The sequence below is a fragment of the Rhincodon typus genome, chromosome 1 (genome assembly GCF_021869965.1).
Source record: "Rhincodon typus isolate 14 chromosome 1, sRhiTyp1.1, whole genome shotgun sequence".
Lineage (NCBI taxonomy): Eukaryota > Metazoa > Chordata > Chondrichthyes > Orectolobiformes > Rhincodontidae > Rhincodon > Rhincodon typus.
In genome coordinates this window covers 1,222,062-1,240,998 of record NC_063332.1, presented here as the reverse complement: position 1 = coordinate 1,240,998, position 18,937 = coordinate 1,222,062, and the positions used below count along the sequence as shown (strand labels likewise).

At 46.0% G+C, this 18,937-nt stretch overlaps 1 protein-coding gene across 1 annotated transcript; it reads right to left on the bottom strand.

Moving 5' to 3' along the window:
• Positions 1–4,539: 4,539 nt before the first annotated feature.
• LOC109913871 (disintegrin and metalloproteinase domain-containing protein 12-like) lies at positions 4,540–18,026 on the bottom strand. Its single transcript, XM_048599615.1, has 4 exons — positions 17,933–18,026; positions 16,973–17,168; positions 11,351–11,459; positions 4,540–4,747 (listed from the first exon to the last, which is right to left on the bottom strand). The coding sequence occupies exons 2-4, from the start codon at positions 17,148–17,150 to the stop codon at positions 4,540–4,542; spliced, it is 495 nt and encodes a 164-aa protein (XP_048455572.1). The 5' UTR covers positions 17,151–17,168; positions 17,933–18,026.
• Positions 18,027–18,937: the final 911 nt, after the last annotated feature.

The window sequence follows — 18,937 nt, the reverse complement described above, 5'->3', positions numbered from 1 at the left end:
AGGCTGACGTTTCGGGCCTAGACCCTTCATCAGAAAACCTTTTCTGATGAAGGGTCTAGGCCCGAAACGTCAGCCTCTCTGCTCCTATGATGCTGCTTGGCCTGCTGTGTTCATCCAGCCCTGCACCTTGTTGTCTCTGATGTTCTGGGGACCTGGGTTCGAATCCCACTATGGCAGATGGTGGAATTGGAATTCAAAAAAAGAGTCTGGAATTAACAATCTACTGATCACCATGAAATCATTGCCGATTGTCGGAAAAACCCATCTGGTTCACTAATGTCCTTCAGGAGAGGAAATCTGCCACCCTTACCTGGTCTGGCCTACATGTGACTCCAGACTCACAACAATCTGATTGACTCTCAGTTGCCCTCTGAAGTGGTCTACCAAGCCATTCAGTTGTACCAATTGCTACAAAGACTCAAAGAAATTAAACCAGACGGATCACCTGGCATCGACCTAGGCACCGGAAAAGACAACGGCAGAAACAGCCCTGTCGACCCTGCAAAATCCTCCTCACTAACATCTGGGGATTAGTGCCAAAATTGGGAGAGTTGTCTCACAGACTAGTCAAGCAACAGCCTAACATAGTCATACTCACAGAATCATACCTTACAGACAATGTCCCAGACACTGCCATCACCATCCCTAGATATGTCCTGTCTCACCGGGAGGACAGACCCAGCAGAGGGGGCGGCACAGTGGGATATAGTTGGGAGGGTGTTGCTCTGGGAGTCCTCAACATTGACTCCAGGCCCCACTTCAGGTTAAACATAGGCAAGGAAACCTCCTGCAGATTACCACATACCGTCCTCACTCAGTTGATGAATCAGTATTCCTCAACGTTGAACAACACCTAGAGGAAACACTGAGGATGGCGAGGGCACAAAGTGTACTCTGGGTGGGGGATTTCTATGTCCATCACCAAGAGTGGCTCGGCAGCAGTATTACTGATCGAGCTGGTTGGGTCCTAAACGACATAGCTGCTAGACTGGGTCTGCGGCAGGTGGTGAGGGAACCACCAAGAGGGAAAAATATACTTGACCTCATCCTCACTAATCTGCCAGCTGCAGTTGCATTTGTCCATGACAGTATCAGAAAGAGTGACCATTGCACAGTCCTTGTGGAGATGAAGTCCCGCCTTCACATTGAGAACAACTTCCATCATGTTGTGTAGCACTATCACTGTGCTAAATGGGACAGACTTCCCACAGATCCAGCAACTCAAGACTGGGTATCCATGAGATGCTGTGGGCCATCACCAGCAACAGAATTGTACTCTAACACAATCTGTAACCTCATGGCCCGGCATATCCCCCACTCAACCATTACCATCAAGCCAGGCGATCAACCCCGGTTCAATGAAGAGTGCAGAAGGGTATGCCTGGAGCTGAACCAGGCATACCTGAAGATGAGGTATCAACCTGGTGAAGCCACCAAACAGAATTGGTTGCATGCCAAACAGTGAAAGCAGCAAGTGATAGACAGAGCTAAGTGATCCCACAGCTAACGGATCAGATCTAAACTCTGCAGTCCTGCCACATCCAGTCGTGAATGGTGGTGGACAATTCACTGGAGGAGGAGGCCCCACAAATATCCACATCCTCAATGATGGAAGAGCCCAGCATATCAGTGCAAAAGATAAGACTGAAGCATTCACAGCAATCTTCAGCCAGAAGTGCCGAGTGGATGATCCATCTCGGCCTCCTCCAGTGGTCCCCAGCATTACAGATACCAGTCTTCAGCCAATTCGATTCACTCCACGTGATATCCAGAAACGGTTGGAGACACTGGATACTGCAAAGGCTGTGGGCCCTGACAACATTCCGCCAATAGTACTGAAGACTTGTGCTCCGGAACGTGATGCTCCCCTAGCCAAGCTGTTCCAGTACAGCTACAACACTGGTATCAACCCGACAATGTGGAAAATTACCAGAGTATGTCCTGTACACAAAAAGCAGGACAAATCCAACCTGACCAATTCCCGCCCCATCAGTCTCCTCTCAATCATCAGTAAAGTGATGGAAGATGTCATCAACAGTGCTATCAAGCAGCACCTGATCAGAAATAACCTGCTCAGTGACGCCCAGTTTGGGTTACGCCAGGGCCACTCAGCTCCTGATCTCATTACAGCCTTGGTTTAAACATGGACAAAAGAGCTGAATTCCAGAGGTGAGTGAGAGTGACAGGCCTTGATATCAAAGCTGCATTCGACTGAATGTGGCATCAAGGAGCCCTGGCAAAACTGGAATCAATGGGTATCAAAGGGGGAAAAATCTCTGGTGGTTGGAGTCATACCTGACACGTAGGAAGATGGTCGTGGTTGTGGGAGGTCAATCATCTCAGCTCCAGGATATCTCTTCAGGAGTTCCTAAAGGTAGCGTCCTAGGCCCAACCATCTTCAGCTGCTTCATCAATGACCTTCCCTCCATCATAAGATCAGAGGTGGGGATGTTCGCCAATGATTGCACAATGTTTAGCACCATTCGTGACTCCTCAGACACTGAAGCAGTCCATGTTCACATGCAACAAGATCTGGACAATATCCAGGATTGGGCTAAGAAGTGGCAAGTTACATTCATGCCACACAAATGCCAGGCTATGACCATCACTAATAAGAGACAATCTAACCATTGCCCATTGACATTCAATGGTGTTGCCATCACTGAATACCCCGCTATCAACATCCTGGGGGTTACCATTGACCAGAAACTCAACTGGACTCAGTGCATTAACACAGTGGCTACAAGAGCATGCCAGAAGCTGGGAATACTGCGGCAAGTAACTCATCTCCTGGCTCCTCAAAGCCTGTCCACCAACTACAAGGCACAAGTCAGGAGTGTGATGGAATACACGCCACTTGCCTGGATGAGTGCAGCCCCAACAACACTCAAGAAGCTCGACACCATCCAGGACAAAGCAGCCCATTTGATTGGCACTGCATCCACAAGCATTCACTCCCTCTGCCACCGACGTTCAGTAGCAGCAGTGTGTACTATCTACAAGATGCACTGCAGGAATTCACCAAAGATCCTCAGACAGCACCTTCCAAACCCACGACCACTTCCATCTAGAAGGACAAGGGAAGCAGATATTTGGGAACACCACCACCTCCAAGTTCCCCTCTAAGCCACTCACCATCCTGACTTATAAATATATCCTTCACTGTCGCTGGGTAAATATCATGGAATTCCCTCCCTAATAGCATCAACCCACAGGTCAACCCACAGCAGCAGGAATGCAATGGTTCAAGAAGGCAGCTCACCACCGCCTTCTCAAGTGCAACTAGGGCTAGGCAAGAAATGCTGGCCAGCCAGCGATGCCCACATCCCACAAAATGAATAGAAAAAAAAATGCGCAGGCTGAGGGGAGACTTGATAGAAGTCTATAAAATTATGAGATGCATAGATAGGGTTGATGGCCAGAATCTTTTTCCCAGAGTTGAAGTGTCTAATACCAGGGGACATGTATTTAAGGTTGGAGGGGGGAAGTTTAATGGAGACATGAGGGGCAAGGTTTTTGCATGGAGTGTGGCAGGAGTCTGGGACACTCTGCCAGGGGTGGTGGTGGTGGCAGATACAATTGGGGCATTTAAGGGATTTTTAGATAAGCACATGAATATGCAAGGAATGGAAGGATATGGACCAAGGGCAGGCAGAAGGGATTAGTTTAATTTGGCGTCATGTTCGGCACAACATCGTGGGCACATAGACTCATTCATGTGCTTTACTGTTCTTTGTTCTATATTCTAAACCCTCCTGGACAAACTTAATAAATTCTGCCCCTTCTAAGCCCCTGGCACAAAGGGAGTCCCAGTCAATATTGGGAAAGTTAAAATGACCCAAACAGTTCTTACTATCTCTGACTAAGTTATAACCCCACTGCAAAGCCTCTTCTAGGGATGACCACCTTAACGAAGTTACCCTGTAGAAAGACCTAAGTGGATCTCTCTCCCACTGCAACCCTTTGGTATTTTAGATCTCCCTTCCCCATCCGTCATTTCTGAAGAAGGGTCCCGACCCGAAACGTCAACTTTCCTGTTCCTCTGATGCTAACTGGCCCGCTGTGCTCCTCCAGCTCCACACTGTGTTATCTATGCCCCAGAATCCTGTTGTTTTTACATCTTTCCCTGATCTGGTTACACATCAGTTCCTCTAGTCTTTCCTTTCTTAATCTGCATCCAAATCTCAGCTGTATTTTCACCTGAAATGCTATCAGTACATGTTCCTTGTTTATTAGTTGGTGCAGCAGTTTGATGAAGATGTTGAAATTGTTGAATGAAGGTAGTGGTGATGATAGATGAGGGCCATGCAGTTAATGTTATCTGTGTGGGCTTCAGGAAATGAGAAACGGCAAAGATAGGGAGAATATAAAGGGAATTTGGGAGTAATGTGAAGGAGAGGAAGTTAACACAACTTCAAAGCAAACACAGAGTATGCTGGAGAAACCCAGCAGGTCTGGCAACATCTGTGGAGAGAGAAACAAAGCTAACTTTTGACATGCCTCTGCCTCAAATTTTTATTTAGTATTACTTTCTAGAGACTATGAATGACTCACCTTCTTGTCTCCACACTTTGTGCCTTGTCGAATGAGGTCTGGAGAAATGGAATCAGGTAAATTCGAAAATGTCCCCCTGCATTTCATTTGCACACCGTTAATCACAAATTCGGTGGTGGAATAGTGTACATTCCCTCCACGGACTGGAGAGGAATTTCCACCCTTACACTGAATCTTCCCACACTTTACATCTCTGTAGGAGAGAGATAAACAACTTTCAGCTTCATACACACTAGTTGACGTAGTCAGTATTATGACCAGCTTGGCCAGTCTGAATATCTGTGAATTCACTTTGTATCTGTAACTGTCCCCCTTCTTCTGGCTGTTAAATTGAGGTCAATCAGCGATTCTACGTTTCCCAAAGGATGACAGTGAAACAACAGCAGCAGTGGTACCAGCTGGAAACAGCTCCTGTTCCACGCACAGCCCTGCGTCTAATCGACACGGAACGGCTGAGGCTTGAACCATCTTGTGACATCAGCTTACAATGTGAGCAATCTCAGGCTTTCTCAGACAACACAGTAAATCAGAGCTTTGAGGCTGAGCAATTGACACAATGAGGCTGTGCTCATCTAAACACAAATCTGGTTACGAATCCTACCGGATTGCATGAATAGGTTGGAGTGGTAGTTAGTGACAATGAGGAATTTACAGGAGTCAGGGGCTGCGATGGATAAAATATCCTTTAATGTCACTTGTACTGCAATACAGAAGTACAGAAGTGCAGTGAAAAGTTTTTACAATGGCTGCCTTTTAATGGCGCCATCTTAGGTATAAGTACCTAGGCACAAATCTTACAGATTAAAGTGGTCTTACACAAAGAGGATTAAAGGAAAGCATAAGTATTACTTATAGAGGTAGTTGCAACATAGTGAAAAGGATTTAAATTACAGTCCAATAACAGCAGCTCAGCATGTGGCGCCAGGCCCAAGTCCAGCAATTGTCCCGTATCGCTCCAGCCTCCAGTCCGCTCCTCACCGGCACTCAGCAGCAACCAGGTAAGTCACGTTGTACCGGGATTCGTATCTCGGCCCCTCCGTCGCCGTCTCGGGCTGCATGTTCATACTCGCTACCTGCGCAATGATCCGTGACTGCTTCCCCACGTCTTGCTGCGGGGCACTTCCCTGCGCTGCTCTGGGGCTTGCAGCCCACAGGCTGCTGCAGGACTCGCTGCTCATGGCGTTCCAAGGCACGAGGGCTCACTGCTCTGGACTTGCTGCTGGCTCCGGTGCTGAGGGGAGAGAAGAAGGAAAAAAACAGGGAAAAAAGGAAAAAGAAGGAAAAAGAACAGGCGAGCACAGGAGTTCTTACAGAAGCGTCCAACTCTGCTGCCATCTTGCAGGAGTACTATCTTGATGGATGGCAGTTTCAGGAAGGTAGAAAAACCGCAGATACAGTCAGCTGAATGGGTTACCTCTAGGAAAGACAGGAGGGGTAGGCAGGGAGTGCAGGAGTTTTCTGTGGCTACCCCCATCTCAAACAAGTATGCTGTTTTGGAAAATGTAGGGAGTGAAGGCCTCTCAGGGGAATGTAGCACTGGCAGTCAAGTTTCTGGTACTGAGACTGGCTTGATTGTAACAAGGGATATGCCAGGTTCCAAGTGATCGATTGTGACAAGGGACTCTCTAGGCAGAGGCACAGACAGATGTTTCTTTGGCCAGCAATGAGGTATCAGAATGTTGCGTTGTCTTCCTATTGCCAGGGTCAAGGATATCTTGGAGAGGGTGCAGAATATTCTCAAAGGGGAGAAGGACCAACAGGAGATCGTTTTACACATTGGAACCAATAACATAGGAAGAGAAAAGGATGCGGTTCTGAGTAGAGAATACAGGAAATTAGGAAGGAATTTAAAAAGTAGGTCCTCGAGGGTATAAATATCTGGATTATCTTGCAAATCTTTTCAGAAAATTGGAGGTGTAGTGGACAGTGAAGAAGATTACCTGAGAGTACAATGGGATCTTGATCAGATGGGCCAATGGGCCGAGGAGTTGTAGATGGAGTTTAATTTCGATAAATGTGAGGTGCTTCATTTGGAATGGCAAATCAGGGCAGGACTTACACACTAATGGTAAGGTCCTGGGGAGTGCAGCTAAATAAAGAGGCCTTGGAGTGCAGGTTCACTGTTCCTTGAAAGTGGAGTCGCAGGTAGACAGGATGGTATGCTTGCCTTTATTGGTCCTTGCACTGAGTATAGGAATTGGGAGGTCATGTTGTGCCTGTACAGGACATTGATTAGGCTATTTTTGGAATACTGCATTAAATTCTGGTCTCCCTGCTATAGCAAGGATGTTGTGAAACTTGAAAGGGTTCAGAAAAGATTTACAAGGATGTCGCCAGGGTTGGAGGGTTTGAGCTACAGGGAGAGGCTGAACAGGCTGGGACTATTTCCCCTGGAGTGTTGGAGGCTGAGGGGTGACCTTATAGAAGTTTATAAAATCATGAGGGGCATGGATCGGATAAATAGACAAGCTCTTTTCCCTGGGGTGGGGGAGTCCAAAGCTAGAGGACATAGGTTCAAGGTAAGAGGTAAAAAGATTTAAAAGGGGCCTAAGGAGCAACCTTTATTCAACAGAGGGTGGTGCATGTATGGAATGCCCTGCCAGAATCATCTGGATGGGTGTATGAACAGGAAGGGATTACAGGGATATGGGCCAAATGCTGGCAAATTGGGCTAGATTTATTTAGGATATCTGCTTGGCATGGACGAGTTGGACCGAAGGATCTGTTTCTGTACTGTGTATCTCTATGACTCCACAAATTGTTTCAAGTTTCACAACATCTAACACTCCAGGGAAAATAGAAATGGATGTGGTATTTCAAAAGTGGCTGAACCAATGTCTTGTACAGCTGTAAAATGACCTCCCAACTCCTATACTCAATGCACTGATCAATAAAGGCAAGAACGCCAAACGCCTTCTTCACTATGCTGTCTACCTGCGACTGCACTCTGAGGTCTCTTTGTTCACCAACACTCCCCAAGACATAGAAACATAGAAAATAGGTGCAGGAATAGGCCATTTGGCCCTTCAAGCCTGCACCACTATTCAATACAATCATAGCTGATCATGCAATCTCAGTATCCCATTCCCGCCCTCTTACCATTGAGTGCATAAGTCCTGCCTGATTTGCTTTTCCAAAACGCAGCACCTCACATTTATCTAGACTAAGCTCTATCTGCCATTCCTTGGTTCATTGGCCCATCTGATCAAGCTCCCTTTGTACTCTGAGGTACTCTCAGTGCCACGTGCTAGGGAGGGTAGGAATAGGAGGATAGAACAGATGAATGCATGGCTGAGGAGCTGGTGCAGGATACACATTTTTGGATCATTGGAATCTCTTCTGGAGCAGAAGTGACCTGTATAAGAAGCACAGGTTATGCCTGAATGGGCAGGGAGATTTGCTAGAGCTACCCGGGAAGACCTAAACTAGTAAGGTAGGGGAGGGAGTAGGATCGTTTCCCCAATGTAGAGGAGACCACGTTGTGAGCAGCAAATGCAGTAGACTAGATTCTGGGAAGTGCAGGTGAAATGTTGCTTCACCTGGAAGGTATGCTTGAGCCCTTGGATACTGGGGAGGGAGGAGGTGTTGCACCTTCACCGGTTACAGGGGAAGGTGCCGTAGGGCTGTGGGGAGGTGTTGGGGGTGAAGGAAGTGTGGACCAGGGTGTCCCAGAGGGAACGGTCCCTGCGGAAGGCGGACAAGGCAGGGGAGAGGAATATGTACCTGGTGGTGGCATCTTGCTCGAGGTGGCGGAAATGGCATCTGATGATCAAACATACCTTCCAGGTGAAGCAACACTTCCTCTGCACTTCCCAGAATCTAGTCTACTGCATTCGCTGCTCACAATGCGGTCTCCTCTACATTGGGGAAACAAAGCGTAGACTTGGCGACCGCTTCGCAGAACATCTACGTTCTGCTTGCAAAAAAGACCCTGACCTACCTGTTGCCTGCCACTTCAACGCACCACCCTGCTCCCTGGCCAACATCTCTGTCTCTGGCTTGCTGCAGTGTTCCAGTGAAGGCCAACACAAGCTGGAGGAACAACACCTCATTTGCCACTTCGGGACTCTACAGCCCTCCGGACTCAATATTGAGTTCAATAATTTTAGGGCCTAAACTCTCCCATGTCCCAGCCCCCCCACCCCATACACCAGGCCTTGTTACCACATAGCCTGCCATTACACATCCCTGTTGTTAGTCACTAACAGTCCCCATTAACAACTATTCACCCTCCCAACCTGATCGTTAGCAACTCCTTTATCTGTCCAACTGTCTTTCTCTCTCTTTGGGCTATATCCTATTGTTTACTCCCTACCCTACCCACCTCCCTATTTTCTGCTTATAAACTGACGTTTTCCCAACCACCATCAGTTCTGAGGAAGGGTCACTGGACCCGAAATGTTAACTCTGTTTTCTCCTTCACAGATGCTGCTGAGCTTTTCCAGCAACTGAAATAGGTGTTGGGAGGTCACGTTGCAGCTGTAGAGGACATCAGTTAGGCTATTATTGGAATACTATGTGCAATTGGCTGTTCTCCCTGCTGTAGGAAGGATGTTGTGAAACTTGAAAAGGCTCAGAAAAGATTTCGAAGGATGTTGGAGGGTTTGTGTTATAAGGAGAGGCTGGATAGACTGGGGCTTTTTCCCCCTGGAGCGTTGGAGGCTGATGGGTGACCTTATAGAGGTTTATTAAATCATGATGGGCATGGATAGGGTGTATAGCCAAGGTCTTTTCCCCAGGCTAGGGGAGTCCAAAACTAGATGGCAAAGGTTTAAGGAGAGAGGGGAAAGATTTAGAAGGGACCTAAAGGGCAACTTTTTCATTCAGAGCGTGGTGCGCGTATGGAATGGCGTGCCTAGGAAGTGGTGGAGGATACAATTATGACATTTAAAAGATATTTGGACAAGAACATGAATAGGATGGGTTTAGAAGGATATGTGCCAAATGCTGGCAAAATGGGACCTAGTTCAACTTAGGAAACCTGGTCGGCATGGATGAGTTGGGCTGAAGGGCCTGTTTCCATGCTGTATGACACTGGCACATTCTCTCTCACTCCCATACCAATGTGATATCTGTAAACTGCAGGTGGACAATCACTGTCCAGGTTATTATCAATGTGAATTTGGGAAGAACATGTTGCTTCCGGTTCTGGGATAGGTGATCAGATTTCTCAGACATGCATTGGAGAACCTGTTCAAAACCATAGAACTGTAGATGTGATACAGCACTGAAGGGGCCATTTGACTCATCTTGTCCATGCCGACCCAAAGACACCCAGATGCCCTTTCTAATCCCATCTTTCTGCATATGGCCCTGCAGCTTACAGTACCTGATGTGCATGCAGTGGTTGGTTCGCTCGCCAAGCTGGTTCATTAGTTCGTAGACGTTTCATTACCCTGGTGGGTAACATCATCAATGCAGCCTCCAATGAAGTGCTGTTGTGTTTTTCCACCTGGTATTTAAACTCTGGATCCCAAGAACCTTAGAGACCTAATGTGCATATCCAGGTACATCTATAAAGCGTTTAGGATCTCTGCCTACACCACCAACTCAGGCAGCAAATTCCAGACACCTACAGGCCAAACTCAGGCAGGTGGGACTAGTCTAGTTTGAGAACACAGTTGGCATGGGCTGGTTGGACGAAAGGGCCTATTTCCGTGCTGTATGGCTGTATGAGCATCCTCTGCATTAACGAGTTTTTCCTCACATCCCCACTAATCTTTCTGGCACTTCACTGGAATCTATGACCCCTAGTTTTTGTTCAAAAACTAAGTTGCTGGAAAAGCTCAGCAGGTCTGGCAGCATCTGTGAAGAAAATATCACAGTTAACATTTCGGGTCCGGTGACCCTTCCTCAGAACTGATGGTGGCTGGGAAAACATCAGTTAAATGCAGAAAAAAATGGAAGGGGGATGGGGTAGGGAGTAAACCATAGGATAGAGCCTCAAGAGAGAGAAGAGCAGTTGGACAGACAAAGAGTTGATAACGATCAGGCTGGAAGGGTGAATAGTCGCTAAAGGGGACTATTCGTAACTAATAATAGGTGGTGTGTAATGGCAGGCTATGTGATAACAAGGCCTGCTGTGTGGGTTAGGGGGCTGGGACATGGGAGAGTTTAGGCTCTAAAATTATTGAACTCAATATTGGGTCCAGAGGGCTGCAGGGTCCCCAAGTGGAAAATGAGGTTCTTTCAGCTTGCGTTGAGCTTTGCTAGAACACTGCAGCAAACCAGAGACAAAGATGTTGGCCAGGGAACAGGATGGTGCGTTAAAGTGGTAGGCAACAGGTAGTTCAGGGTCTTTTTTCCTGTCACTCTTAGATTTTGAACTCTCTGCCAAGGGATACAAGTTCTTCCTGTCTACTCTATCTCTGCCCCTCACAATTTTTGTATACCTCAATCTTATCACCCGTTAGCCTTCTCTGCTCCAAGGAATACAACACCAACCTCTCTAATCTCTCCAAACAGCTACAATTCTCCAGCCCTGGAAACAGTGTAGTAAATGGCACCGGATTGTGGCAACAAGACATTTTTCTCTGTATCTTCAAGATATGTGTGACAATAAATAAAGTATTAATTCATTCATCAAAACTTCTCTGCAGTTTCCCCAGAGCAATTACGTCCTTCCTGTAACATAGTGACCAGAACTGCACACAATGTCCTGATTCTGGTCTCACCAGTTGCATGATTGCTTAAATTAGAATTTTGAAACAATATGAAACATATATATTGTCAACATTATGTTTGATATAAAATTCCCAGCAATTCTAAAAAAGCCAAATTTTTCAGCCAAACATACTTGTTTTGACACTTGATGTAATCATTATTCTCATTCTTGCCACAGTTTCCAAAGGGGCTTCCTGCTTTATTTGTAAATGAGTAACATGCATCTTCAGCAGATCTTGCACCTATCAGAGAGAAAGGAGAGAATTACAGAGATTCCATAAACCAGAAACTGCTCTAAACTGTTCCCTGTCACAAAGTCATCTCCCCAGCCCAACCTCAGTGAGCAGGGAGTGGAATCTGGGAGAAGAGGAGTTACAGAGACTCAGAGTTAGAGATGGAGAGAGAATAGTTTCTGATACAAAAGTGACTTCCAAAAAAGATAATGTGGACCCATACAAGTCGAGCTTGAACTTTTTAAATGAGACACTTTGCTGAGGAAAACTTTTTAAATGAGACACTTTGCTTAGGAAAAGCCACTGGGTGCAACAGCAAGAAGCAGGGAGTTTGGATGGAGTCACACAGACTGGAGAGCTCATGAGACAGAGAACACACACATGACCAAGTGTCTGTGTTGAATAAGATGATTGCAATTCTGCACTCAGGGAGGGAGAGAGAGCGAGACAGCGAGAGTGAGAGAGAATATTTGACCTGATGTGAAGCAAGAGCCCATTATTCCCTCTGTCTTTCCTTACAATTTCTCTCAGCAATATATGCACTGAAAACACATCCACTTTACCACTCATGGAGAGATCCTACAGAGGATTTACTAAAATCCAGCCCAGTGTCTCCAGTAAAGGGAATTTAGCTAGCCACAACTTCTCCAGAAAAACACCTGGAGGTACCAGAGCAGCTTGTGTGCAGAATAACTCTGGAATCAGATCTCAATCTGTGATTTATTCACTTTGCATAAGTTTGACAATTAGCCAAGGTGTTGCTGATGCAATTTAAACCGGATGCCCAAGATTTAAACAAACAAGGATATTGGGGAACCCAGTTCTGAGGAAGGGTCACTGGACCCGAAGCGTTAACTCTGATTTTTCTTCACAGGGCTACCAGACCTGCTGAGCTTTTCCAGCAACTTCTGTTTTCATGCCTGATGCTGGGGAGGCAATAGCCTAGTCGTATTATCACTGGACTGTTAATCCAGAGACCTGAGGCTCAGGTTTGAATCCTGCCACAGCAGATGCCAGAATTTGAATTCAATAAAATATCTGGAATTAAGAATCTAATGATGAACATGAATCCATTGTCGAATGTTGGAAAAACCCATCTGCTTAATGTCCTTTAGGGAAGGAAACTGCCATCCTTACCTGGTCTGGCCTACATGTGACTCCAGACCCACAGCAATGTGGTTGACTCTGAACTGCCCTCTGGGCAATTAGGGATGGGAAATAAATGCTGCCTAGCCAACAACACGCTCATCCCATTAATGAATAAAGAAAGCAAAGAAAAAATTTCAGACGAATGTGTGTGGAGGAGATTACAGAGAGAGGAAAGTTGAGAGATTTTGGGCAGATATGAAATAAAATGAGAATTTTAAAGTGAATGCTAACTTAATCAGATGCAAATAACCATGGGATAGTAAGAGACAGGAGCAAAATTAGGCCATACAGCCCATCAAGTCTGCCCTGTCATTTGATCATGGCTGATATGTTTCTCAAGCCCATTCTCCTGTTTTCTTCCTGTAACCCTTGATCCCCTTATTAATCAGAATCTATCTACCTCTCTCTCTCACACACACACAGAAACACAAACAAGATGATCCAGGAAGGGTATTTTGTCTTTCTGTCTTAAACATGTTTTCTTGTTCCATCAGCATGTCCTTTTGAAGTTTAACTCCATCCTCCAGTCAGAGCACTAGTGTGGCCCTGCACAGAAGCCACTCTGTGACATCCTGGAAGCTAGCACCAAGGAGACAACACACCATCCTAGAATCATATCTGCAACCTTACAAATGTCTGCCTGATCCCCTAACTACTGAATCTTCATTTACAGTCCATCCCTAGTTGCCACTTGAGAAGGTGGTGGTGAGCTGCCTTCTTGAACTGCTGCAGTCCACCTGCTGTGGGTTGACCCACAATGCCCTTAGGGAGGGAATTCCAGGACTTTGACCCAGCAACAGTGAAGAACGGCGACATATTTCCAAATCAGGACGGTGAGTCACTTGGAGGGGAACTTGAATGTGGTGGTATTCCCATGCACCTGCTGCCCTTGTCCTTCTAGATGGAAGCGGTCATGGGTTTGGAAGGTGCTGTCTAAAGATCTTTGGTGAATTTCTGCAGTGCATCTTTTAGAAAGAATAGAATAGAAATTCATTGTCATGTACTTTTACATGAAAAATATAGAGAAAAGTTTTATAACTTGCCTCACCACACACCTATACTAATGACAGAAGTCATACATAGTAATAAAAAAAGTAAAATTAAGACAACATTTATCACAGTTAGTTAATGGCTCCTGGGTTCAGGAAATGCCAATTAAAGGGCAATGGAATACGTGGAAGACGCAGCCAGGATGAGACTGCCATTCCAGGATGAGACCGCAATGCCGAGCCACTAGAATACTGGGCTAGAAGCCTCAGCCGAAGAAGACTGCCATGCTGGGTCAAGAGAACCAGTCCTGGACAAATCATACAAAATAAAAACTTCCTTTGGCAGTTCACAGCAAGGAAAGTACCTACCATACTCAACCAACCCACACTTGTAAAACTTGCAACACAATGTCCAACATCAGATGTGAATCTGAAATTGGAATATAGTTGCTGGCTAATCCAGAACATGCAATAAATTACACTGAGAACAAATTTAGGAATGCTAGTTTGGTTCAAAGTGTAGCACACATGTAAGTACTAGAAGCTATGTAAATTAATACTGGGCCTTGTGCTTTGCAAACAGAAAGAATACCTGTTTCAATTCACAAAATAAGTGACAATCATTCACTGGTTCATTTGTCAGGGTAATTCCCTAAGAATGTCAGAATAGATTGAAGATGTTGGGTGTGTTCTCCCAGGAGAGAAGACAGATAGGATATCTGATTGAGGCTTTCAAAACCATGTGCAAGCTGGACACTGTCGGGAGGGCAAAGCTGATTCTGCTTGTAAGAGAAACAAGAATGAGAGTACATAGATTTAAAGTGATCTGCAAAGAAAGCAAAAGGTGACACAAGGAAGAAAAAAGTTCATAAAAGACTTGAATGGCATTCAAAGGGGCACTGGACAGTTTTTCGGATAATAATGTGTGCAGGCATATGGGGAAAAGGCAGGACACTGACAGGACTGGATTAGAATGACAATAGATAATTGATAATTATTAAACCACATCAGACAGATGTTCACCTGCACATCCGCTAATGTGGTTTACTGCATCCCTGCTCCCGATATGGCCTCCTCTACATCGGTGAGACCTAGCGGAGGCTCGGAGACCGCTTTGTAGAGCACCCGCGCTCTGTTCGTGACAAATGTCAACACGTTCCAGTCACGAACCACTTCAACTCCCCCTCCCACTCCCTGGACGGCATGTCCATCCTGGGCCTACTCTACTGTCACAATGACGCCACCTGGAAACTGGAGGAGCAGCACCTCATATTCCGCCTTGGGAGCCTACAGCCCAATGGCCTAAATGTGGATTTTACCGGTTTCAAAACGTCCCCACCCCCAGCCTCATCCCATGACCAAACCTCCCTCTCATCCCCTCCTCCTTGACCTGACACAACCTGTCCATCTTCTCTCCCACCTATCCGCTCCTCCTACCTCACTGACCAATCCCCACCACTGCCTACCTGCACTCACCTATCACCATCCCACCTATCTTCCCCAGCCCCACCCCTCCTCTCTGTTTATTTCAGAGCTCCCTTCCCCCTCCCGCATTTCTGAAGAAGGGTCCCGACCCGAAACGTCAGCTTTCCTGCTCCTCTGATGCTGCCTGGCCTCCTGTAATCCTCCGGCTCCACACAGTGTCATCTTTCTCTTTCTCTCCTGTTCTTTTTCCTCCTACGATTCTCCTCCAGTTGCTGATTGACATCAGACAAATAAGGACAAACTATCCCAAGATACAACACACAGCTGCTACTGTGTGTCGGTGGTAGAGGGAGTGGATGCTTGTGGATGTAGTGCCAATCAAGCAGCTGCTTTGAGTCAAGCTTCTTGAGTGTTGCTGGAACTGCACCCATCATCTCACCCGTTCCTCGCCCAGTGACATTTCGAATACACCACTACCCCTCCTGCTCTTACTACTATACTCTTGACAATGTTAAATAACAACTTCAAATAAATACTCACCAGCTGCTGGAAGTTACAAATATAAACTGCAGTAAGCCCACAAAAATTACTGTGGATGCTGGCAATCTGAAACAAATACAGAGAAAGCTGGGGAAACTCAGCAGGTCTGGCAATGTCAGTGCGCAGCGAGGAGCCGAGTTAACATTTCAGGTTGTCATCTTTCATGGTCCTATTTTCTTTCTCTCTCCAGATTCTGCTCCGTCTGATGAGGAGTGAACACAAACATTTCCTTCCCCCTCAGGACCCACTTTTCACTTGCATCAAATTTACACGCTGTAAATTAACACTTTAACAATCCACTGTAAGAAGACAGAAGGTGGTGGTTGATGGGAAATGTTCATCCTGGAGTTCAGTTACTAGTGGTGTACCTCAAGGATCTGTTTTGGGGCCACTGCTGTTTGTCATTTTTATAAATGACCTGGATGAGGGCGTAGAAGGATGGGTTAGTATTTTTGCGGATGACACTAAAGTCGGTGGAGTTGTGGATAGTGCGGAAGGATGTTGCAAGTTACAGAGGGACATAGATAAGCTGCAGAGCTGGGCTGAGAGGTGGCAAATGGAGTTTAATGCGGAAAAGTGTGAGGTGATTCACTTTGGAAGGAGTAACAGGAATACAGAGTACTGGGCTAATGATAAAATTCTTGGTAGTGTGGATGAGCAGAGAGAGCTCAGTGTCCATGTGCATAGATCACTGAAAGTTGCCACCCAGGTTGATAGGGTTGTTAAGAAGGCGTATGGTGTGTTAGGTTTTATTGGTAGAGGGATTGAGTTTCGGAGCCATGAGGTCATGTTGCAGCTGTACAAAACTCTGGTGCAGCCGCACTTGGAGTATTGCGTACAGTTCTGGTCGCCGCATTATAGGAAGGATGTGGAAGCATTGGAAAGGGTGCAGAGGAGATTTAACAGGATGTTGCCTGGTATGGAGGGAAGGTCTTATGAGGAAAGGCTGAGGGACTTGAGGCTGTTTTCGTTAGAGAGAAGAAGGCTAAGAGGTGACTTAATAGAAACATACAAGATGATCAGAGGATTAGATAGGGTGGACAGTGAGAGCCTTTTTCCTCGGATGGTGATGGCTAGCACGAGGGGACATAGCTTTAAATTGAGGGGTGATAGATACAGGACAGATGTCAGAGGTAGGTTCTTTACTCAGAGAGTAGTAAGGGCGTGGAATGCCCTGCCTGCAACAGTAATAGACTCGCCAACTTTAAGGGTATTTAAATGGTCATTGGATAAACATATGGATGATAATGGAATAGTGTAGTTAGATGGGCTTCAGATTGGTTTCACAGGTCAGCGCAACATCAAGGGCCGAAGGGCCTGTACTGCACTGTAATGTTCTATGTTCTGTGGTTTATCTCTCTCTGCTTGCTGTCAAGTGGTGCTGTAAGAATAAGGCAGGCTCTGGTGCTGTGTACTCACCGGGACCCCAGATCTCCTGGCACTGTTTATCCGCAGACTGGCAGATACCATTGCTGCAGTATAGAGTCCCATTGCTGCACGTGTGCCCATCTTTCAGATACACATTTTCAGGGCAATCAGAGAAATTTCCTGTACAGAACTCCGGCAGGTCACATTTTCCCATTGGCACTCGGCACATTGTCCCTGCTGGAAGGAACTACAGAACAAAGCCTGCAATGAAATGTGCTGACATTTTAACTGTGCGTACTTGTGGGGATCAGGGGGTGAGTGACTCACCACAGTATTCCTAGCCTCTGATCTGCTCTTGTAGCCACTGTGTTTATGTGGTGAGTCCAGTTGAGTTTCTGGTCAATGATAACTTCTGGGGTGTTGACAGTGGGGAATTCAGTGATGGTAACACCATTGAATGTCAAGGGTTGGTAGCTAGATTGTCTTTTATTGGTGATGGTCGTAGCCTGGGCATTTATGTGGCACAAATGTTACTTGCCGCTTGTCAGCCCAAGCCTGGATATTGTCCAGATCTTGTTGCATTTGAACACAGACTGCTTCAGTGACTGAGGAGGAACGAATAGTGCTGAACATTGTACAATCTTCAGCGAACATCCCCACTTCTGACCTTATGATGGAGGGAAGGTCATTGCTGAAGCAGCTGCAGATGGTTGGGCCAAGGACAGTACCCTAAGGAACTCCTGCAGAGATGTCCTGGCGAGAGATGACTGACTTCCAACAACCATAACCATCTTACTGTGTTAAGTATGACTCCAAACAGCAGAAAGATTTCCCCCTGATTCCATGTCATACTTGGTTGAATGCTGCCTTGATGTCAAAGACAGTCATAACAATTCTGATTGGTTACCTGCCACTGTATTAACCTGACAAGATCATTTCCACTATAACTCCATGTCCCATCTCCCAGACCCCTCTTGCAGAACCAATGGCCATGGTGCAGTGAGATCTTACTTGGCAGTCTTTGCAACAGGCACCAGTGGATGGGCACTGTGCCCTGGGTTTGAGTTTACACGTCGAGGGCTCACAGCAGGGGTCAGTACACTCCTGAGGGTAAAACACAGATAGAGAGGGAATACCAGTCACTGAGAAATCACTTCCACAAGGTAGCAGCACTTTCACTGTTTCAAATGCAGAAGCAAAAAACATCAGACATTGATGGTTGGAAATAGAAAATCAGGATGTGCCATATCAAAGGCAACTGTGGGATATGAAAGCTCACAGTGTAGGAGATAATATATCTGCATGGATAGAAGACTGTCTGGCTAACAGAAACCAGAGAGTTAGTATAATCAGGTCTGATTGGCAGCAAGGGATGAGTAAAATTCTGCCTGGAGTCTATGCTGGGGACTCAGCCTTTTACAATATATAACATGATGTTGGTGAGGGGGAGAAGGCATTTTAGCTAAATTCATAGAGAACATCAAATAGATGGGGAAGTACACTGTGAAGAAGTCATCAGGAAGTTCTCGTTGGATCTAGACACATTCAGTGAGTGGCAGTAATCTAGCAGATGAAATTTAATGTGGGAAAATATGAATTGTACACTTTGGCAAGAAGAATAAAAAGCAGACTATTAACCAGAGAACAAGTACAGATTTCTGAGGAACAGAGAGATTTAGTTGTTCTAAAATAGGTTTGTTGCAGATATAGCACCTAATAAAAAGAGCTAAGGGTACACCATACCACACTTTACAATGAGAGTAATTGAATATAAAAATGAGGATGTTATGCCTCAATCACATAAGACATTGATCAGACCTCTCCCTGAATACTGCGTACAGTGTTGGTCTCCTTATTTAAGTAAGCATGTTCAATGTATTGGAACAGTTGACTTTATATGTGTTGCCAGGAAAGGCAATTGGGAGCAGGCCATGTTTAGGATCTGCAGGGTCGTGCACAGATCTGACACCCAGAGATCATAAGGACTGCGCCAAATCAGGTCAGTGAAACTAGTCA